The sequence below is a fragment of the Ictidomys tridecemlineatus genome, chromosome 13, assembly GCF_052094955.1.
Source record: "Ictidomys tridecemlineatus isolate mIctTri1 chromosome 13, mIctTri1.hap1, whole genome shotgun sequence".
Taxonomy (NCBI): domain Eukaryota; kingdom Metazoa; phylum Chordata; class Mammalia; order Rodentia; family Sciuridae; genus Ictidomys; species Ictidomys tridecemlineatus.
Window position 1 is genome coordinate 99,188,996 of NC_135489.1, and position 24,835 is coordinate 99,213,830.

General features: G+C 37.2%; 1 protein-coding gene across 4 annotated transcripts in view; it reads right to left on the minus strand.

Annotated features, from left to right (window-relative positions):
- The window catches only part of Auh (AU RNA binding methylglutaconyl-CoA hydratase), a 159,105-nt gene that overhangs the window by 123,666 nt on the left and 10,604 nt on the right, over window positions 1-24,835 (minus strand). For 3 of the 4 annotated variants that reach the window (XR_013430008.1, XM_078030672.1, XM_078030671.1), the window contains exons 2-3: window positions 17,897-17,964; window positions 17,698-17,785 (exon numbers count right to left, since the gene is read on the minus strand). The exons of the other annotated variant lie outside the window; for it this stretch is intronic. Coding sequence is in view for 2 of the 3 variants with exons in the window: in XM_078030672.1 (XP_077886798.1) it covers window positions 17,698-17,785; window positions 17,897-17,964 (156 nt within the window). In the remaining variant the exon portion in view is untranslated. The remainder of the gene's footprint in view (window positions 1-17,697; window positions 17,786-17,896; window positions 17,965-24,835) is intronic. 4 annotated transcript variants of the gene reach the window in all.

Sequence of the window (24,835 nt, forward strand, 5' to 3'; positions counted from 1 at the left end):
TTATCTACTAAAAGTCATAAAAATTCTAAGTTAGCAATAGACAAGAGACAGCCCCCAATATACATAAATCAAAGACTTATAGAACCTGAAATAAAAAGTGACAAATCACTATCACAGTAGATTTCTAACAGACTCTCTTAGTAACTGACAAAACAAGCAGGCAAATATCCTTATCAAATGAAATAAAAAATAGGGAAGAAAGAAATAGAGAAAACTAGGAAGTCCAAGACCGTGGCACTATCAAGGGCTTCATGCTACTTCAACTCATGCAGGGAAGGGGAAAAGCAAGGGGAGAGTCAGGGAAGAGAACACAAGAGGAGAAGCTTCAGTGTATAAAAACCCACTCTCAAGGCAGTTAACTGAGCCCTGGGTTACTACCACAAGAATTAACCCAGTCCTAAAAGAAAGGCATAATTTAACCAAGCACAGGGTAGACACTGGTACTCTCAAGGCTTACGTAGAAGGGTACCAAGTTCAAGGCTGCACGGACAATTTAGAGAGACTCTCTCAGCACCCTGGGTTCAAGCCCCAATACTGAAAAAAACAAAAAATAGTATAATCTCTTATTGACTTAATCATTTCTTAAAGACCAAATCCCAAAATCACCACAAAGACAATCAAATTTCAATGTTATGTTTAGAATAAATCATATTCAAACCACAGCAACTTTCCTGTAATTTTTTTCCTCATATAACCAGTGTCGATATCTTAAAATCGTTTGTTAACTTGTCAGTTTCCTGCATCCAAATATGTATAACTGAATTAGTTTTTATTCAATTTCCTGTAACTATAAAGTGGTAGTTTTTTCCAGACTGAACTTTCATTACAAGCATTATTAGCACAGAATTGACTCAAGCATAAACATATTGTGAAACTGCCATTAAATGCTGAGTGTAAACATTTATCAATAATGCATCAGAATTAAGAACCATCTCCTCTCTTCCCATTACTTCATATACCCATGGATAATGATGCCACTAATACCAAATTGTTTTCCAAAGTGGTCTTCTCTGCACACTGCCACCAGCAGTGCACTGCTCCACCTTATCTCCAGTACGTGGCCCTGCCATACTTACTGTGATGGTTACCTTCATGTGTTAACATGATTAAGCAGATCAAAGGGTGCATCTAGGAGGGCATTTCAGGATGAGATGAGCATTTCAATTTGGGGTTTGAAGAACCGTGCTCCCAATGTGGTTGAACATCATCTAATCTATTGAGGGCCTGAAAAGGCAGAGGAAGAAGGAATTCAGCCCTCTTTCCCCCTGCTTTATTGCTTGAACTCATTTCATCTTTTTCTGCCTTTGGACTGGAATTTACATTGTTGGCTCCCCTGGTTCTCAGGCATTTAGACTTGGACTAACTATACCCCTGGCTTTCCAAGGTCTCCAGCTTGCAGGTGTAGATTTTGGAACTTCTCCATCTGCATTAATCGGATGAGCAATTCCTCATAATAAATCTCCTTTTATATCCTATTGGTTCTGTTTCTCTTGAACCCTGACTTATTAAACTAGGCCAGCCTAGTGGATGAGAAATTAGCTACATTTTCCACAGTAGCAAAAGATGAAACTGCTCCCAAGTTTGTAAGCCTTATTGTGCTGTGAGTGAAGTCATCACTTCTCAATCATTCCAGTGTTTGTATACATCTGGTACTAATTCAAGCACCCTGGTCTTTCCTGAGCCCACTCCACAAGGGTTTTTATTCCCTCCATTCAAACCAAAGATCAAGATAAGATGACCAATGGCTTTCACACAGCTAAATTTCCAACTATACAGAGTACTAGATAGAGCATATGCTCTGTGTATCCCGGGATGAGCCCATCTAAGATCAGGAAAGTAGTATGTTGTTTTCCTTTCCTGTGCTGCTCCTAAGGGGTGATTGTATCAGGGCTTTCCTGGGAAAGTGTCCTCCTCTTCTGTATGTATAAAAAAGTGTAATCTCTTCCGTGAACATTTGGGTAGAATATTACTCCAAGATGGAAAGAATATTACTCCAAAGACACCATTATGGTTTAGAAATGAGATGTCCCCCAAAAGTTCATGTGTGAGAACGTTCAGAAGTGAAATAATTAGTCTATGAGTTGGATTAATACACTGATATGAATTAAGTGTGGCAACGGTAGACAGACAGGTTGCAGCTGAAGGAAGTAGGCTACTGGGAGCAAAAACTGGGATTTATAGTTTGTCCCCAGTGAGTTGAGCTCTCTCTCCGCACTTCCTCGATGCCAAGCTCAGCTCGGAACTGCTTTCCTCTGCCACATGCTTCCACCATACTCTGCTTCACTTGAGGCTCAGAGACATGGAGTCGGTCAACCATGGACACAAGCTCTGAAACCGTGAGCCAAAAGAAACTTCACCTCCTCTAAGTTGTTCTTATCAGGTCTTTTGGTCAGACCAGTGAAAAGCTGACTAAAACAGTTCTCAAAGCCAGGTGCTTTTTGTGTGGAAAGATGTTTAACCACAGCATACTGTTCTGGGATTACTAAAATTTTCTAGTACGTCAGTTTGGGGCAAGTTTTATTTTCTAGTAATTTATCCATCCCACCTAAAATCCTGAATATTTACTAGAATAATTTTGTTCTCAATATTATCTTACCTATTTTGTATTTGTTCCCTCACCCATGATTAATCTTGCCAAATGTCTATTTGACTTTTCAAAGAATCAGATAGGCTTTATTCTCCTGATTACTGAATTTGTGTTTTCCATGTCATTAGTTTAGACTCACTTCACTTCCTTCTACACTATTTTGAGTTTATTCTGTAGTTATTTCTGTCACTGAAATTGGATGCTTAGTTTATTCATGTAAGCCTTTCTTCTTTCCTAAAACACAGTGTTATCACACCTGTAACTGTATTCCACAACTTTTAAAGTGTTTCTGTAGGCAACTGGTTCTAAATATTTTCTAATTTCCATTTAGATTCCTTTGCCGAGCTGCAAGTTATTTCCAAGTTATCTTAAAATTTTCCAATGTAAGAAACTGTACTTAATTATCTTTTTTTAAATGAATTATACTATAACTGCCTAGGGTGACAGAATGTGCTCCAATGATTGCAGTTCTTTGAAATCTGTGGATTTTTGTCTCATGGCCTAGCAGACAGTTAATTTCATAAATATTCCATGTGTACTTGAAAAGAATTCCTTGTCATCAACCACTAAGAAAAATTATCCATATACGTGCCTAACATTAACCCTCAGCAGACTAGGCAAAATAGCCAACACTCTAGCAGAAGGGGCCAATGGACTCTTGATTTTGTTTAATATTTAGTCATTTTACAAATAATTTAAGGGAAAGTAAAAAGAAGGTGAAAATTATTAGTAAACATAACAAAAAATTAAACACAGCAAAACTGTATTTTATTATACATCTTCCTGGTATATGCATGTAAATCTATACTCACACACCCTACATATACATACACATATGCAAATATCCGCATATATGCTCACAAATATACCCAAACACACATAAAGGGATGAGTCATTTGAATCAAACTGTTTAACTCATGCATGAACCTGGAATACACAGGTTTATAAAGACTGACTTTGTAAATATTTCAATAGATATAGTTCAAATATATCTCTAATAGATATATATTTGCTCTTGGTTCATCTTGCACTTGCAATGTAGAAATGCAGTGCTTTTGAAATGATGATGGCTCAATTTTGTTGAGAAGACAGTGGAAGACTTCGATCCCTGACTTCAAAATATTTTCACTGTTAGATTTATAAAGTGAGAATAATCAAGCCAATGATTAGTTTTTATTTCTGTGCCATCTATTTCTTTCCCATCCCCTTTGTACACACATTTGCCTTCCTATATGTAAGTTACAAGCTACATAATGTAAATGTTCGTGCAGACACCACAGAAGATTTAGGAATACTATTGTACACATCCTCTTAGCTAAACCATGAGGTCCTTCTCATTGCCTTTGGAGGCTCCACAAAAGCAGAGGTTATTTCTGACTTATTTATGGCTACATCCCCAGATCCTAGAACTGCACCTGACATGTAGAAGGCACTTCAAAAAAAATAAAGAATGAATGAAATACATGTTTTCTTGTTAACTGGGCCCCAATGAAAACAGGTGAGAGCAGAAATTTTTAAAATCCATAAATACTAACCATCTATTGAATATGACCTTCAACTTAGCATCTATGCCTCTCATTATGTTTCCTAATGTTGCCTTATTTTTGTTCTGGCGTCTGCCCTCATTATTTCCCCATCCACATATTGGAAAAATTAACCTACCCCCCCACCCCTAGGGGTGGGCCCCAGTTGACTTGAGCTAATCAGGATAGTCCATTCTCCTAAGCAGTCAGACCAAGATCTGCCTGAGAGCTACAGGTTTTAGACTGGAAGTATTCTCTTCCCATCAACAAGGTCATATGTGGATGTAAAGCCCGGAACTGCAGAAGCTTCAGGCTACCAAGCTGAGGATAAAGCTCAAATACAGAGGAAAGACAAAGGAATTACAGAAAAATGCAGAATCTCCGGATTCAAGCAATCCTAACAGCCTTACAGTTTAAGTCAATTTTGATCATTTTTTCTGTTATGACAATGAGAACTCACCATCTCCTAGATGATAATTTATGAATGATAAATTGGTTCTGCTTCAGTTCTTATCTCTTCTCAATAAACAGATCTTGATTGGTAGAGACTGTTATTAGTCTCAATTATCACAGGAAATTTCGAGATAAAATTTGGACTAGGAGGAACCAAGTGATGTCAAAGAGCACTGCCTTCTTGGCAAGACATGGCTACCCTCACAGCTTCTCGAGCACTAAGTTAACACACACCTCCTCATCTAGGATCCCAAGTCACATTTAACTCCCCTTCAATATAAAACTTGAATCTTTAAAAATTATCAAGTAAATTTTTTATAGTACCTCCACAGTTGGTATAAAGAACACTGCCATCGAATTCTATCAGAATTTAAGACTCAACAGGACTTCATTTTTTTTTCCTCAAAATAAAGTATCCTTTTACCAACCAAAACCAAAACCTCCCACTCTGTCCAGCACCCCAGCCTCACTGGCACACTTCAAAGCTTCTCTACTAAAAGTGACATCAGTTCTCCCTCTCCATAAGGGCAGGATCAATTCCATGCACATGCAAACTGTGGTAACCTCTCCATCTTGAAAACGCCTCAATCACCACTCATACACACCTAGGTATCACCACATTTCTATGAATATGAAATGATGCCCAGGAGGGACTGCTAACTACAAAACACACACACACACTGCAACTTACGTAAGAGAGAATGTAAGTAGGTTAATAAGTGGATATATCCTTGATTTTGCAAAAGGAAGCATATGAAGTATAATCTAGAAACTACTGACATTCATTAACTCCCTTAAGGGTGAGAACTGGAGGAGAGGGATTGGAAGGAGCAAGACACTTCTCTTATCTCTGACTAGTTTTGACTTTTGAAACCAAAGTTAATATTTTATGTATTGAAAATAAAATTAACAAGAGTACATACACCTAACTTTAATTTCAATAAATAAAACAACTACAATGGAGGAGAAATAACATAACAATACTGCTAGTATCACCTATGATTACAGATCATAGACTCTCAGTCTAAATAAATAAATAATAAGCTCTGGTTAGAGGGTTTTGGATCAGCAATTTGTTTGTCAGAGTGGTTTGGATCAGCAATTCTGAAACTCCTCCTGAGTATGACAGGACTGAGCTGGCGACACAAATATGGAACGGGAGAAGAGAAAATGCGAACTCTGCGGTGTTGAACTAGAAACACAGGTGTCATATGAACTCATGGTTTTCAATGTATAAATAAGGAATTGATTTAAACACATGTGTACGTATATAATATAGAATTTATCTATTTCTTAGCTCTGACTCAGGAAAGGGCCTAGTATCACAGACAATGAAACAATAATGAGCACATGGAGCACCCAGACCTTGATTCCTCAAACCCCATTCCCCATTAGACGAAACCAGACTCCGCACCTTGGACTGAGCTGGAGTAACGGTGCTGGACCATCTCCTCCAAACACGTGAAAGGACTGCTTTTCACGTGAGTAAATCAGACTGGCGTTTTTAAAAAATATTTTTTCAGTTATACATGGGCAGAATATCTTTATTTTGTTTGTTTATTTTTATGTGGTGCTGAGGACGGTACCCAGGATCTCATGTGTGTGAGGCGAGCGCTCTACCGCTGAGCCACAACCCCAGTTCTAGATTGGCATTTACTAACCGTGTTGCCTTTACTTTTACAGAGAATATAAAAATACCGACTACCTTCATCTATCTCAATCTTATTTTGTCCCCAAAAGTCCAAAGTTACTCACATGGAAATTCTCCTCAGGGGGTTTTTGGAAACCATAAACCTCAAGATCATTCTAATTGGTACTCACTTTCCATTCTAACATTCATCCACATGAGCTGTCACTCAACAAAATATTTCTTGAACTATTAGTAGTCCAGCTGTTTGCAGATCAGTGAACACTTTCACTACAGGCCAAGACATAACACCTCCACAGCCAGGCCTCTCTGGCTTCTTCCCTCCGCCCAATGACTCTCACCCTGGCTCCTGCAGCTGCAGAGGGGCCAGGTTCCAGGGAATGGACTGGTTTAAGCAAAGAGGAGAGAAAATAACTGAGTCAGGACCATGGGTCAGTAAACAGCAGCTGAGACAGGCCATTCTTACCCAAGCGTGAGGTATGAAAAGAGTGAAAATTTAATCTAACTTAAGGTTCAGAGACTGGACCTCTAGGATGTGAACAGGATTAGATAAGGTCATCAGGGTGCAGCCAATTAATGAATCCGATAATTTTACATGAAGATGGAGAAAGACCAGAAGATACATACACACACACACACACTCCCTGCCTCTTGCCATGAGATGCTCTGCACTACCTCAGGACTCTGTTAGCAAGAAGACCATCATCGAAAGAGGCTCCTAGACCCTGCACCTCCGGAACTGTTAGCCAAAATAAATCTCTTTTCTTTATAAAGTATCCTGACCCAAGTGTTTTGTTACAATAACACAAAATGGACTACTAATACAGCCCTCAAGAATGGTCTTCACTTTCCTAAAGGGTTTTAAAAGTAAAATAAGGAATATGTGACGAAGTTTGTAAGGTGCCCAAAAGCCTAAAATATCTGGCCTATGACTGAAAAATGTTTGCTGACAGCCAGAATAATGCCACTTCCCGGAGAAACCCCTAAGAAAGCAAATGCTGCTGCTCAAGATCAACTGCCAAGAGTCGACTGATAAAAAGCTCACTTTTCTAAGTTGTTTAACTCTGCTTTTCTAGCTGGAGCTCTCCCAATCCTGACCCAGCTCAAGAGCTGGCTCAGCCTGCTTCTCGGAAGACCCTCTTGCTCCTCGCTGCCCCAAGGCCCTCCTTACAACCCAGCCAGTCAGCTTGGAGCGAGGGGACTAAGGGAAAACAGCTCAGGTCTTCTGATCATCTGTCCACCTTCCAGAGCAGCCTATTCTCTGCTCACCCCCAAGCAACTCTGCTCTTCCAAAGCATCTCTGTTATTGGAGGCAGTGAAAGAACTGAGAATCCACTTGGACCTGTGTCTAAATCACATTTCCAAATCGTTTTAACAGTAAGTAATTAAACTGATGCTTTAATCCACACCAGTCCCCCACTTCAAATTCATGAGGGGAAGAGAGGGGTCAGCTTTTACTGGTACCCTAGTTATAATCTCCCATCTGTGAGACTCTGACACTATATCAAGAACAAGTCATTCTTCTTAACCACACAAGCCACCTACACATGTCCTGTGTAACAAAGCTCATTTTATTCAATCATGACACTTTGCCAATGTTACTTCCTCACCATTCAAAACTGTTGACACAGCCGTCCTGTGAACTACTTGCTAAACTACCTTCTACGGTCTACGCACTGTTCTGGCAATAGGCCTTCCCCTGAATGCAGGGAAGAAGCCTAACTATGGGTGAGGGTTATAAATAAGTAGTGAAAATAATAGTGATAATAAACCGTGAAAAGTAAATTGAGGAACTGAAAAGTTCAAACATGAAGATCTAAATACAGAAAACACGACAGAAGTGGGGGAAGCAGGGAGGTCTGCTTCAGCAAAAGTGATGAGAACCACTTTCTGTGACATTTGAGCAGAAGCTTTTCCAAGCAGAGGGAACACAGAGCGATGAGCCCAGGAGGAGAATGAGCTCTGGCTGGCACAGAGTAAGAAGGGAAGTGGACAGGAGGAGACAGCAAGCAGCCAGAGCCCGAGAAGAAGGTGACGGCCGCAGTAGAAGACACCTCGCACACTAGGCATCATTTTCCCCCGCTGCTGGACCACAACCACAGACTCAGAGGGGCGCCTCGGCAGCTCTAGGCAGAAGTCTGAAATGGGCTGGCGTGGCTGCCTTCCTCCCAGAAGCTCCGGACGCGCGTCTCTGCCTCTTGGGCTTCTCCAGGCTGTCTGTATTCCTTGGCCCAGGGACCTTTCTTTGCATCCCTATAATTTCTGCTTGTCTCGTCATTTCTCCTTCTCAGATTCCTTCTGTCTCCTCTCATGTGGACCCTTGATTTTACACTGGGTCCTTTTTGGGTAAATCAAGAAAACTCCTCTCTGCCAAGTCCCCTTTAGCATGTAAGGTCACATGTTCACAAGCTCCTGGATTCAGACACAGCAGCTCTGGGAGCCTTGGATTCTGCCTCCTGTACACTGTATTCCTGGGGACTGAATAGGAGAATAAGGTGATCCATTATTATTTATATTTTTACAGACAATATTTAGTTCTTCCTTACTTTTAGCCAGTGGATGAACTAGAAATGGTAACAAGCAAAGTAGAGCACTCTTCTGACTTCTGTGAGTCCATCTAGCAAACTCCATGCCGGACACCAATCATGATACTGCAACAGTGTCCACTTTATGCTTTGAATATACGCCTTGATGCTCTAACACTACAACTTATTTTTTAAATGGACATGTTTCTTTCTCTTCCTCTCTCCCTGCTCCTTCCTAATCTCTCTCCCCATCCCTAATATCAAGGGAAACAGGATGACCTTTCTTCCCATCCTGGGCAGAGTTAACTGTCCGCAGTAGACACCCACCATAGGAACAAAGTCATCTAGGCTTTGGGGATGGCACCAGAAGATCTCTGAAATGACTATCTCCCAAATTAACAAGTGAATGTCGGCTCTAGACATCTAGACAGGACCTGTGGAATGTAGCCTTTGGGTCACCTCTTTAAACGCCCCTGTTCCTGCTGATGGGGAGAACTGCAGCCTTTGGGACAGGAGTACCTTGTGTTTCTCCTCTGATAACAAAGCAATAAACCTTCTTTCTCCTTTTTTTTTCAAAACCGTGTCCACGTTCTTGGATTGGCATCAGGGACAAGGACTGAGCTTTCACCAACAATATTATTTTTTCTAATACTATTTCTAATACCAAATTGGGGGGGGGCTGTCTATCCCAATTCTCCAATACCAACTGGGTATACAACAATCCAATTAAATTCTAATACTAACTCCCAAAGTTAGTACAAACCCCAGAAGCTAAGGGCTCAGTTGTACCAAACTGCCCTCACTTCAGATAACAACCACAAATCCCAAGGGCACCTGATACTTCTGACTAACTTATGGAATCCAACTGGGGGTTTCCACAAGCCCCTCCTCAGATTCATTAATTCACTATAACTCTTAGAATTCAGGAAAACCCTTTACTTGCTTTTACAGCTGTATTATAAAGAAACAGATTCATAGGGCAAGGGATGCGGCACTCCCCCGACTTCTCCAGCACATCAATGTGCTTCCCGACTTGGAAGCTCTCTGAATCCCACTGTTTTTAACATAGGTTTCTTACACAGGCCTGACTAATTAGATCATTGGTCACTGGTGACTGAACTCAAATCTCTGGCCCCTCGCTATAACCCAGTGGTTGAGAGCAAGGATGCTAAAATTTCTAATCCTCTGATCCCACAATTGTTTTCCTAACTAGAAATCTCCATCCTGAAGCCAGCTGGCGGCCATACCTTATATCATCTCTATCAAAGAGAAGGCCTTCTCACCATTCAGGAAACTTTCAGGGTTTTTAGGACTCTTTGCTATGATGGTAGGACAAAGTTTGAGAGGTAGAGGCTTTGGGAGGTCCCTAATACATTTTTTAATCATACTATCATATCGCAATCTCTATCTCATGGTATATGCAAAAATCAACTTATAATACATCACATCCTCAATGTAAAATATAAAACCTACGGAAGTACTAGAAGAGAACATAGAGAAAATTTTTCTGAGTTTGAGATAGACTAACATTCCTTAATTCATAAGAAAGTTATCAATCATAAAGAAAAAGAATTCATAAGAAAGTCTCCAAATGAAAACACTTTGTTCTTAAACTATCAAGAAAAGGGCAGGCCAATCAGCAGGAAGGAAATGTGCACACATTCTATAAAAGACCTGTGCCAAGAATAATATAAATAACCCTTACAATTCTAGAAGATGTAATAAACACCTGAGCACACAAGTCACAAAAAATATACGCAGATGACAAACAGGTACAAGAAAAGATGCTCAAAATTCACGTCATTAGATAAATGCAAATTGGATCCACAGTGACATGTGACTACATATCTATTAGGAGGCTCACAATAAAAAGACTGATAATATCAAGTGTGGGAATACATGTGGAACTCCAGACCTCTAATACACTGCTGATGAAAATGCAAAATTATACAGAAAAGAGCTAGAAGTTTCTTGGGTTTTGTTTGTTTGGGTTTTTGGTGTTAGGGATCAAACCCAGGGCCTTGTTCACAGTTGCCATTTTCCTACAAAATTAAACACACAGTTAAGATAAAACTGAGTCAGTCCACTCCTATTTACCCAAGAGAAATAAAAACACACAATCACAAAAAGATCTGTACACGAATGGTCACGGAAGCTGAACAGTTTGAACACTGAAAGCTCCCCCAAGGTCCAGGTGTTAAAGAATGGCCCCAGGTGACAGTACTGGTAGACGGTAGGACAAAGTTTGAGAGGTAGAGGCTTTGGGAGGTCCCTAAGCCAACTGAGGCCTGCTCTAGAAAGGAACCTTGGACCTTTCTCTCCTTTTCCTTGGCTCTCTGGCTCCTGATGCGCATGGTTTTGCTCCTCCACACACACACTCTCTACGATATGCTACCCAAATCAATGGGGCTAATAGATCATGGACTGGAACCTGCAAAACTATGGGTCAAAATAACCTTTTTTCCTCTTTTTAAGTTAACTCAAGTATTTTGTTATAGTAAATAAAAGCTAACACAGAAGTAGACAAAAGCCAAAAAATGGAAACTATCAACAACTATCAACTGATGAGCAGGAAAAAAAAAAAAGCAGCTCATACAATGGACTACTCAGCATATAAAATAAATATTCAGCAAGGAAATAAAAAGCACACTCAGCAAATAAATGAAACTGCTGAAACATAAAACATGGGTGAAGTTCAAAGCATTATTACACTAAGTGAAAGAGGCCAAACACAAAAGACCACCTAGAATATGAGTTCATTTATAAGAAATTCTAGAAAAGACCAAAGTACAGCAGCAGCACAAAGACCTAGATTTTAATAAGAGTTCAGAGTAAGGGAAAGGGACTGAAAGCTTTTAAAGTTATGAACATGATCTTTATAATGAGTGTAATCTTGGTTCAAACATTGGTCAAGACTCATTAATACCCTTAAAAATGGTAAATTTCATTGCAAGTAAGTTATATCTCAATAATTTTTAATCATATACAATAATAAAAACTCTACGCTGACATTCTGAACTAATATATATTCATGGTGTATGTCCCTTTTACATTACTTATCAAACTCTCAAAGTGACTACTAGGCAAATATATAACAATTAAGAATCTGAAACAATATTTAACAGATCACAGGCTCCTACATAACTATTCCTGTCATAACATCTGTATTCATTTAAACAATGCACAAGTATTCAATAATGCATGTTGACAATTTTAGTGAGAAGTCTTTAGTCATAACACAATTTACTAGAATTCAAAAGCAGAAGCAAAACGACCTTTACTTTATTTGAGAGGGGAAAAAAAAAGCCCACACTGATATAATTCAGTGAAACACTCAATTTAGAGTTCTAAATACAGTAATCAATTACCAAGAATTATTTATCAGCTATTTGAGGAATTTCAAACAAAAAAAAACTCTCAATCTCAGTAATTTCTCATAAAATTTCATTTTAAATGTTATGGTAAAAACAATGCACATGCACTCTAACAGGAAGTATTAGAAGAGTTGAACAAAAATAAACAGATGACTGTGATTACAGTTTCCATCTAAAGCAATAGCATAAGCAAAAGAATTCTCCCCTAATTTCATTATAGGTAATATACATTAAAATTTTGAGAGTCTAAACATTTCAAAGTGACAATTATTTTATCTTTTGTGTACATAAAAAATAAACTTTTTTAAACTGAAGAAATAAATAATTTCTACAACATACAGGGGCAGCAGCACACATACAAGTCAATCTCTCATCATTATGTAGCCAATGCTTCACAAAAAGGTTGACTATCAAAATGCTATTTCTCAAAATCTGAGAGAAGGAAAGGCAGGCCGTGAACCCAGAAGCAGTGTCTAATCTACAAGTAGGTACCCAAAAGTGATTCCCAAGCCACAGGGCCACTAAGATGGGTAAGTGCGTAAAACTTTAATTGCAAAAATTTCTTTAAAAAGAAGTCTTCATACTTCTTTCATTTTAGATTGAAAACACATAAAGGAAACTGACAGGCAGGGCCAAGGGGGATGACTCTGCAGCAGAGTGCTTGCCCTGCCTTTGGAATCAAGAGAAGTAACTAAGCTAAGGGTCTTTAATCAGGTCCTTCACCTCACAGAGATTCTACAAACTGAAATTCTACAACTTGAAAGGATCAGAATTGTTCTTTGATATCTCTTTTCAGTCTAAAATTCTGCCTCTCAAATTTTTAATAATAATTATGGAACTCAGCTGATGTTACAATTTAAGTTACCAAAACAGAAAAATAGATGAACATACTTTATAATTTTTTGAAGTTATTACTTTATATGTAGTTGCCTAACATAATTTGTTAATATAATTTAATCATTTCAGAAACGTTTCAAGAAAATGAAATACCACCCTAAATCATGATTTTATTTATAGACATTTCACACAATTAGAGTAACAATGGGCATAACATTCTGTATACAACTGTCTACTCTTAGGTGTTTTCCACACCATCATACATAGCCTTTATATGTATTGCTTTAAAGAGTTGCTTAACATTCCGATAAGTGCATGTCTATATTCATCCATAGACATATATATTAACACAATAAAATACTAAAGGATAAAAATTATTAAATTATTATTCTTAGGGAAATAATGGAGATCTCAGTATAATTTTCTACACATTTTGATATAATGGTTTTTTAATGTAAAATCTGATTAAAAATTAAAAATGTAAGTGAAATATAGTTATCAATTCTAAATAAATGGAAATTAGAATTAAATTAAATGGAAATTAGAAATCATGTGATCCAACCTCCAATACAACGCAGGAATCTTATCTATTTTCCTACCATTTTAGGAAAAGGATATAGGGAAATGAATCTAGTCAGCAATCAAAACACTATCAGTGAAAAGAAAAGTGGTCTGCGACTACTAAAGAAGCTACTTAAAACTCATCTCAACAACACAACAGCATCAGCAAATCAGTGCTTTATTTAAAGGATTAGGGTTAGGTTCTGAGGAGACAAAAGATGATTCTCAAAGAATGAGAGCAGCTCATATGCTCAACAAATGTGAGGCAACCCGGGTGCAGTGTGCACACCTGTAATCCCAGAGGCTCAGGAGGCTGAGATGGGAGGATGCCAAGTTCAAAGCCAGCCTCAGCAACTTACAAGGCCCTAAGCAACTTAGTGCGACCCTGTCTCTAAATAAAATACAAGAAAGTGCGAGGAGTGTGGCTCAGTGGCTAAGCACCCCCTGAGTTCAATCCCCAATACGAAAAAAAGAAATGTGAGGCACAACTTCTTCACACACTTTAGGTTTTTAGAAATGAACAAGGTACCACTGGAATGCTGATGTATACAGAAATCTTTGTGAAAGCCAAGAGGCAAGAGGGAAAATGAGTGACTTTGTGAGGACAGGGAAGGTTATTCTCCTTCCACAAGAATAACCAATAAATGAATATACAGTTTCTGAGGATGTTGTAGTCAAGAGACTATTACTGCTACTTCAGAAAAGAAATTACAGATTTTATTACGTGAAAGATTGAATTCTTCAACAATAACAAATAAATGCAGCCTGATTAAAATTAAGATATTTATGACAAATATAGGCTATGATGAGTTTAAATACTCTTTTCATGGTAAAGAGACTTTATTTACCAGGAATTATATTTCATGCACACAAATATATACAGACACAGACCCCAGTGGCCTACCTATTTCAAGTACATGTAAGAGAAGAAAACCTTTCAGAGAAATCTGAATGAATGGTCCAATTAGATACACTAACTAAAATAAATGACTTGGCCCAATTTTTCTACAACTCAAACACTGATTTGGGGCAGAATATAGTAACAAATGTCATAAGTTAAAATATGAAAGATGACCCTGATCTTGTAAAAATTTAAAAGTACATAAAGCAAAGATAGCAGATGGGATGGTACTCAAAAGCTCCTACTCAACTGATAAACAGCATCTGGTACATTATTTAATGTGCCCTTTGGGGGGAAAGAGCAACCTCTAACAGTTTCAAACTGTACTGAAGTATTAAGCCTTTTTCAAGCAATATTACTAATGTAGAGATGAAGAACAAATGAGTTACCAAGACCAAGAAATAGATTTTAAAAATTTTTAAATTCTACCAGTAATTTCAGTGTGATAATTACAAATCTATTACCAACAGAAAGAAAACAGTTAGATGAATGTTAACACTTCTATTTTTTTTCCTTCTTCTTCTTCCTTTTGGTACCAGGGATTGAACCCAGGGGCATTTAACCACTAAGCTACATCCCCATCCTTTTTATGTTTTACTTTGAGACAGGGTCTCAATAAATTGCTGAGGCTGGCTTTGAACATGCATCCACTGCCTCAGCCTCCCCAGCTGCTAGGATTACAGGGGTGCACCACTATATCCGACCAACACTTATTTTTATTTTTTTAGGTGCTGTTCTTCCCTCACAATATCACCATTACTCCTCAGAGATTCATGTATATTCATATATTTGAGCCTGCCCTAAAACTTAACACTATACCTTTTATTTGAGGCTGCATTAAAAATCCTAACACTACAACTTTCTAATAAGCTACCCTGCAGCCCCTAAAGAACCTCACACCCACCAGTCATGGTATGAGAGCCTTTTACCTCAAAACCATGTTAACCCTGTCCTAAAAGTTACACATACAAGAATCCTAATTCTCTTGGTCTAAATTCCTCACACTGCTCAAGAAAAAGAATTGAAAATAAATGTAAAACCTTTATAAGAAACATACAGCTATCACTTATTGGATACAGTTGGCTCTCTGTATCCATGGATTTCATCCTCAGATTCAACCAATCACAGACAGAAAATACTTGTGTGGGGGGGGGGGGGGATTCATAAGTACTGAACATGTACAGACTTGTATCCTTCTTATTATTCCTTAAGCAATATAGTATTACAACTATTTACGTAGCATTTACATTGTATTCGGCATTGTGAAGAGCGGTGACAAGTAGATGGGAGAGCAGTGTCTGAAATTGGGGTCCCTGATGTCTTCATGGCTGTGGCATGCTTAGTGCCTAGGAAAGTTAATCTGTAAAGGTGCAAGATGCCTAGTTGCTATGGTAATGCATTCCATGAGGAAGCTCTGTGCAAGAGTCTTATCAGTCTGGACCTTGATCTCAGGCACCCAGTTCCTGGGACAACCACAATGTTTCACCAGCTCTGCTGCTCCTGAACCTGCCTGCATTAACAGTAACTTTAGACAATGGACTTTCTTGAGGGAAACACAAACCTCCTAAGGTTGCACACTGCAAATGTAGAATGTAACTGAGGAATAAGCTGCATAATGTTGCTAACTTTCATGAATACAAAGAATAATGCTTGCAAAGAATATCTTGAATCTGAATGAGCCATATATAATAAAGATTGCTAGTATGATTCTTTAGACCTGCTTCTCCTTCAGAGAGCAGTGCTCCACCCAATTCCAGCTGTTATCTTCAAAAATCTGCGTATTTGAGTCTTTATTTTTCTAATCTCCCATCGCCCCTTGCTGGAACTGCTAGTTTGGCCACACTGGTTGCAGCAGGGTAACATAAGTAATACAGAGATGATTTAAAGTATAAGGAAAGATGTGGGTAGGTTATGCAAACACCACACCATTTTACATAAGGGACTTGAGCACCTGATGATCTGTGTACTCATGGAAATTGGGAGCACGAAGGGAATTGAGGGCGAAGGTTCAGGGAGTCCTAAAACCAATCCCCTAAGGGTAGGAAGGGACAAATATAGTGCACTGTGCTTTCTCTACACTGTCAAATCAAAGTCTCCACCAACCCTACTAGGCAGATAGCACTAACTTTGACAAATGTGAAAACAGAAACCTGAATGCCTAACATCATCACCCAAGCATCTGAGGACAATAATTCTATATTCTTCGATGACCCAAATGGAGTTAAAGCAATCCTTTTTTAGGTATGCTACATTACATTATAAGAAAACAATAAAACCTTACCACAGCCAAAACTTTTGCAATGAATATTTCTTAATACTTTAAAATTCTATGTTTTACAGTGGAAGCCATAGATTAAAACCTAAAAAGACTGAGTAAAGAATACAGGCCATAATTAGGCACCTCTAAAAACATCTGTCTACAAATATACCCTCATGTTCTAAGAACTGTTCCAAATATAGAATTCTAAGCACTCAATAAAAATTTGTTCAATGAATAAAACACTGCACTGACTTGAATGTCTGATTACTTCAAGGAAATTACCCTATTTATATTTTTGTTGAAATAAAATAGTTTTATGCTTCAATCAACTTCTGTCTCTATTTGATTATTAGTAAATAAATAAATTAATAATAATGATGCTGCATGTTATCAGCTTTTTTATTTTGATCACACACATTTTTCACTTGTTGAAACAGATTCATTTAATATCTTGGCTTAGAAATACTAGGATTAATAAGGAAAATGCAAAATAACTTGATGTTTAGCTTTGAGAAATGCAACACAAACACAAAAATGTATATGTGAATTAGTTATCTTTTGCTATCGCAGATAGCACAGACATATCCAGCCCCCACCTGGATACTACCATAAACACCCATCTTCAAAGCTAATTATCTATACTTGGCACTCTGAGATGAGGCAGTAACTGCCAGTCAATTCGAGTATCTTCTGAACAACTAACATACAGAGCATAATGTTTTGGTAGGACACCTAATTTTTCCTTCCCAATTGATGTTTCATAAATATGATTTATGTATGCACCACAAGCAAATTTTAATGACTCAAAATATTTTTTTGGTAAATACAGAATTTACCAAACCCACATGTTGCAAAAGATTCTAATGCTGACAGAGTAAACATGTTATTTTTCTCATGAAAAACAGACTGAGTTGTTGCCAGTAATGAAGTTTAAACCAAAACCACAGAACATTTGAATGAAAAATGGGCCACTACTGAGGAAACACTAAACCTTAAATATAATTTCACAATAAAATTCATTTACATACCAGCACAGAATATCCCTGGGACTTCACTCCTGATTATTATAGTCCGAACTTTCTTATCAGATTTTAAGGCATCCACAGCTTTTGATAACTAAACCAAAATAGGAAGAACAGGAAAGAAAAAGAAAAAAAGATCATTTTCAGATTGATATCAATACTATATCTTAAAATTAGAAGCAAACAGTTTAATCTTTATACTCACCATTTTTATAAGATTTTTACTAAGTGAATTTTTGCCATAAGCTCTGTTTATTCCAAGCACCACAATTCCTGGTTAAGGGAAGGGGGGGAAAAGCATAACACTTGAGTTAGTGAGATATTCAGAGAACACAGACTCTAGTTCACCTAGCTACCTTGGGACTTAACAAACCTACCATCTCCTTAAGGTTCCTGCAAGACTTTATTCATCTTTATTTTCATATTTAGTTTCCTTTATAAGATAAACAGTTTTTTTTATTTTCTGGATTTATTGAGGTATAATTGACAAATAAAGTGATATATATTTAAAATATACAACCAGATGTTTTGATATGTGTATACATGGTGAAATGCTTGTCCTTGTTAAGCTAATTAGCATAGTCATCAACTTATGCCTTTTTTTAATTTATTTTTACATTACAATTCTTAATACACCATTATACCATAATTTATCATATCTCTGATTATATATGTTGATACCAAATTCACATCTTCATACATGTATTTTGTATAACTATCATAGTTTTAAAAAACTGTTTATCTTGTATCTCATCATTATATAAGATAAACAGTTTTTTAACAAACTATGATAGTTAAAGAACTTATAAAATCAAACTAGAGCTTAATGTTCATTACTTTTAGGGAAGAACTTCATGACCCTTCAATTTATCTGTGTAAGCATCATCAAGATAAAATGTAACATTTTACTAAATTTTAAATCACTAAATCAGAAACACTAGAGAAGGTCACTTATTAGTGAACAATTGGATTATAAGACTGTACTTAAAATGTGGCTTCATCACTTCAAGCATACAGTACACAGAAATAACAGCTAACAAAACCTTGTCACATATAAAAATTACCTGATCTGTTTTTCTGCTGATATACCAGTTAACAGCTCACTAATGCTTTTTGTTATAATACATAATTCTCTTTATTTCAACCCCAGGCTTTTCTCCTGACTTCTGTCCCACACACTAAACCTGAGGGTATTTCTATTTTAAAAACCTAGGAGCAATTCAAATTCAATCTATATAAAACAGAGATCATCATCTTATAAAAATGGAGATCTCCCTCCTAACTCTCCTAATTCTATCAAAGACTACCACCTAAATACAGTCCCCCACTCCAACTGCAGCAGATCAATTTTCTAAAAGCAATTCTTATGCATAGAATTCATCTCTCCTTAAAATTTTTTAATAATTTATTTCAAACTACATGAATTCAAAGACCATAAATGGATAATCAAAATCCTATGCAACCTGTACTCAGCCTTCTTGTCTCCTAGTTAAGCACAAACTTGCACTATGTATCAGCCCTTCTACTGGGCTGCATACGGTCCTTAGTTTTAACTGAGTAAAATGAAGACAATGAAATGTACACATGTCTGTTCAAGAAACTGCAAAGCCGTTGTTTTAAGAATTCCAAATGATCTCAGTTGATGGAGAAAAACATGAGAACTGATATCTACGACAGGCTGTACTTTAAACACTGCGTGACCCTGAATAGGTCTCAACAGGAATGACAATGGCTCCACTAACTGAGCACATTAGTATGCACCCGCACTGCTCCAGTGCCTTATCCCTGCTAATTCACATAATCCTCACAATCCAAAAGGTAGGCACTACTTTTATTCTCAGTTAACAGATAAGGAAAGACTTGAAGAGGTTAAGAACCTTTAGCCAGTAAGGAGCAATCAAACTCCACACTTCAATGAGTATGGCTCACCATTCAAGCTTCAGTTTAGTAGCTAACTGTGAACACGAGATGTGTTCGTTAAACTATATTGAGTATGCATTTTGGTGCTCAGCCCTCAAGGAACTAGAGTCTAGGAGGGAAAGATAAACATTAATAATCAGCAGACTATTTAATCAAAATGTTGTATACAAGTGTTACTATAGATATGCTATATAGTAACATATCATGCCAGAACTGACATGGTCTGGGGACAAAGGGAGATGGCTAACAAAAGCTTACCCACTATTTGAGGTGAGCTGAGAAGAATGCATTAAGGTGGGAAGGCCGGAAGACGGCTGAATTCCAGGCAGAGGAAACACAGGAGAAGGCATAAATCAGTCCTGGTCCCATTTTTCCCCACAGGAAAAAGCACAAACCAGTAACAGTCCACAGAGAGAAGAATGGAGAAGAGAGTACAAGACTCAAGGTCTTCAATGAGGGACTCAATGTCCCTTCAAGTCCTGCTGAAAATCTGCCCTTTATCCTAAGAACAAGGAGTAACCTCTGGAGCAGATATACACACACCTACACACACACAAAAGGAGAAAGGGGATCAGCCAGAAGTGCACAGGATAGAAGCTCAAGGCACACTCTGTAGTCCAGTCAGGAGACGTCAGGTTTGGCTGAGGCTGACAGTGGTAGAAATAACGGGAACTGAAAGGATTCATGAGCTATTCAAGGTACAATTTAAAATGAGTCACTGATGACTGGACTAAGGATTAACTGAACTGAAGAGAAGTATTGGGATTCCTGGCTTCAGCAAATGGACCGAGGAAATGACATTTAATAAAACAAATCTATTAAAAATGACCAATGTGAGATCTGGAGGGGGGGTAAAGCTCCTGAGTTCGGTTTTGAATTAAAGGGAAGCTGAAATGTCTTTTGAGGTACGAACTCCAGGGGCAGAAGCTAAGAATGCAGACTCTGAGCTGGGGCTCAGATCCCAGTCTATCACTTACTAGCTATCTGACTTTGGGCAAGTTACTTAACCACTTTGACCCTCAGTTTCTTCATTAAGATACAAATAATTCCAAATGCCATGGAGAGACATGGTGCGAGGACCAAATGATATGACACACGTAAAACTTACAGCACAAGTACCTAATTACTATCTCTCCTTCTAGCACAAACATTTTTGGTGCATTAAATTACTAATGTTTTATCATAAACTTTGCTAGATACTGCTGATATCATTATTAAAAATTCCATCAAAATGCTTCTACCATAGTTAATTCCAGCAGTTTTTGAACTTACATTATGAAATTGACGTTTTTACCATGATTTATGTTCCCTTTGTTCCATACTACATTTAGAGATTTTTTTAAAGTATGTTTTAAGGAGCTTGTATTATCTATATACTTTATAGCAGGACAATAAAGGGAGCCTCCTAAAAATACGTTAACTGAGAATCCCCGGACTATCACTCAATACTGAATATCATAAATCTCTGACAATATATGGGAAAATAATGTCCTTTTATAATAAGTTTCACCAATTTTCTGAACTAAAGTTGAGTTAACTAAGTTAAATGTTCATTAGCTCTTTTATGAATTACCTATTTTTATTATTTGCCTATTAAATCATTTTCTTCCAGGACATGGTGTAATGTTCCACGTATTTAGGTCTTTCATTCTTTGGGGGGGACCTGTAGGCTTTCAGGCACAGTTCTAGCACATGTTTTGGAAGGCTACTTGTTCTTGTGAAGGCTTTTATTTCTATTTCAGTTATAATTTCTAATCACATAAGTATATGAAAAGTTTTGTGGTATCATCTTTAGTATTTTCCTAGAAAATTTATGAACAGTTAACAGATTTAATGAGTGATTATCTTCAATCTTCCAAGGACATGATCAATCATCATCTAGAAATGTTGGCAGTAACATTTTTCTGTTCCAGTGGTGACTTAAATGTCTCATTTCCTTCTCTTACCATTTTACTTTAACTAGAACTACAAAACGAATACAGACGATTTGCAAAGAAAACAAGTTTCCTTATTTTATCAACATCTTTAATGAGAATGCTTCTGCCATTTCATCAATTGTTATGCTTGCTACAGATTTCTTCTACTGGCTTTTAACAAGTTGTAAAAATTTATTTCTAAGTTCACACTTGCTTTAAAAAAGGCCATTCAGGGTGTGACTCTACTTTGCGTACAACCAGAGATATGAAAAATCGTGCTCTATATGTGTAATATAAATTGTAATGCATTCTGCTGTCATATATAACAATTTAAAAAAAAAAAAAGGTCATTTAGGCCACAATACAAAGAATGGATCAGAAAAAAGCAAGCTAAATGGATGGAGTTGGAGAAGATAATGCTAAATAAAGTTACCAATCCCAGAAAAACAAATGCCGAATGTTTTCTCTGATATAAGGAGCTGATTCACAGTGGGATAGGGAGGGGGAACATGGGAGGAAGAGACGAACTCTAGATAGGGAAGAGGGGTGGGAGGGGAAGGGGGGAAGGGGGATGAAATCATGGTGGAATGTGATGGACATCATTATCCAAAGTACATGTATGAAGACACGAATTGGCGTGAATATACTTTGCATACAACCAGAGATATGAAAAATTGTGCTCTATATGTGTAATATAAATTGTAAGGCATTCTGCTGTCATATATAAGAAAAATTAATTTAAATAGAATAAAGACATATCATACCTTTCCACCCCACCCCACCCCCAAAAAAAGAAAACAAAAAACAAAATGCTTGGGGCCAGAAGACATTTCAAAATTTTTCAGGATTTTAAAATATCTGCATATACATAATGAGATGTCTTCAGGACAGGACCAAAGTCTAATGTATGTTTCACATACACCTTCTATAAGTATTCTGAAGGCAATTTTACACACTATTTTTAGTTTGCCTGCATTTTGACTGCCATCTGTCACATGAGGTAGTTCATGGAATTTTCCATTCATAGCAACATGCCCAAAACTCTAAAGGTTACAAATTCTGAAGTATTTCAGATTTGAGATTTTCAGAGTACAGATGCTCAGTCTGTACTAGCAAACCAATCCAGATCCAAAAACTGTAGACCAAAAGCATAATAAGAGCTTTAGACATCATGATCAGGTGAGATGTATTCCAAGAATGCAAGAGAAGTTCAACATACTAAAATGAAAGTAATACACTACATCCATAGAATAAAGAAAAAATTCTTAAAATCATATGATCATCTTAACTAACGTAGAAAAAGCATATGACAAAGCCCTACTCTCTTGGATGATTATAAAATAATTAAAGCAACAACTAGTAAGAGAGAGAAACTTTAACTCAACCTGATAAAGGGCATTTATGAGAAACCACAGCTGACAACACCAGATTCAGCAATGAAAGTGAAAGTCTTTCTCAAAGATAAGAAATGAGAAGAATGCCTATTTTCACCACAGCCATGTTAACATGGTACAGCCAAGTCAATTAGGCGAAAAGGAAAGAAAAGGAAACAGAAACTAAGTATCATACAAATGTGCAAGGAAGAAGTAATTCCCACTCATAAAGGACATAATCCTATAAAGAGAAAATCAGATCCAAAAAAAAGCGCTAATAAAGGAATTCAGGAAAGTTCACATAATTACAGACTGACAACGAACAACCCAAAAATGAAATTAGAAAACACAATTTGCAACAAATCAAAAACAATGAACTTGGAATTCCACTTTGCAGTCCAGCATAAGAAGCCAGAAATTGTCACTCAATTCTAATAAAAAAAAAAAAAACTGAAGAAACTGAAAAAACAATAATTTATTGTAGAACTATGAGAAAAGAGAGGCCTAGCAGGACTAACTGCTGCCCCCAAAATTAATGAGACAGAGAACTGTGGCTTGTCTGAGCAGAAGTTCAAAGGTATAAACCTCAGTGCAGGGGTTGTAGCTCAGTGGCAGAGCACTTGCTTCACATGTGTGAAGCACTGGGTTCGATTCTCAGCACTGCATATAAATAAATGAATAAAACAAAGGTCCATCAACCACTAAAAAAAAATAAAATAAATATATAAATAATATAAAATAAAAAGGCATAAATCTCCACAAGAACTACTGCTGAGGTAAGGAAACTGGAGCAAACTGCTGAAGTTTCATATGGACAAGTATGAGAGAGAAAAATCCAGAGAAATCCAGTCACCAGCTAAGGAAAGATTCTTTGAGCTTCAGGACAGCACAACAGAAATCACCAAAACTGGAAAACAAAAAGAAAGAAAGTGATACCAGATCCAAGAACTGTAGACCAAAAGCAGTAACACACACAATGAGGACTCCAGAAAGAAAGAGAGAGAAAAGAAAAAACTAACCAAGCTGGGTGCGGTGGCATGTACCATTTGAGACCAGCCTTGGCAAGACCCTGTCTCAAAATAAAAAATAAAAAGGGCTGAAGATGTGGTCCACTTTTTACTGGATTCCATCCCCAGTGCAAAATATATATATACACATATGCATAAATATACACATAATTACATATATATTTGAAACTATAATGATCAATAATATCAAATTAATGACAGACACTAACCCACTGATTCAGGAAAGGCATAGAAGATCAGGAGGATGAATACCCAAAACACTACATCCCGACACATCATTTTCAAATTCTAGAACATCAAAGACAAAGAAAAAAAATCCTGAAAGAGGTCAGAGAATCAAAATTTCAACTAAAAGGGGCAAAGAAAAAAATTATAGACAACTTATCCTCAGAAATGAGGTAAGCAAGAGGAGACTGGAGTGAAATACAGTCATGCCTATACCGTGTGAGAACATTCCAGTCAATGACAGATCACATAAACAACAGTGGTCCCACAGATTATAACTAATTTAAACTTTCCTATCAGCAAGTGATGTCAAATCCATCCCAGTATTGCAGCACAATACATAACTCACATATTTCTGATGATTTTGACATAAACAAATCTACTGTGCCACCGGTCATATGAAAGTATAGCACATATAATTATGTATAGCAAATAAATTCTTGATAATAGTAATAAATGACTGCTACTGGTCTATGTATTTACTATGCTATTTCTTTAATCATTATTTTAGAGTGCACTCCTTCTACTAATAGAATTTTGTTGTAAAACAGCACACTATGTTACAATGGCAGAAACCAGATATACCGCATGTTTAACACATCTCATGATTTCCATCATTTTTTCTCATGCTTAATTTAATCTCAAATTATTTTGTTCATCATGGCCCTAGGAGCCACAAGCA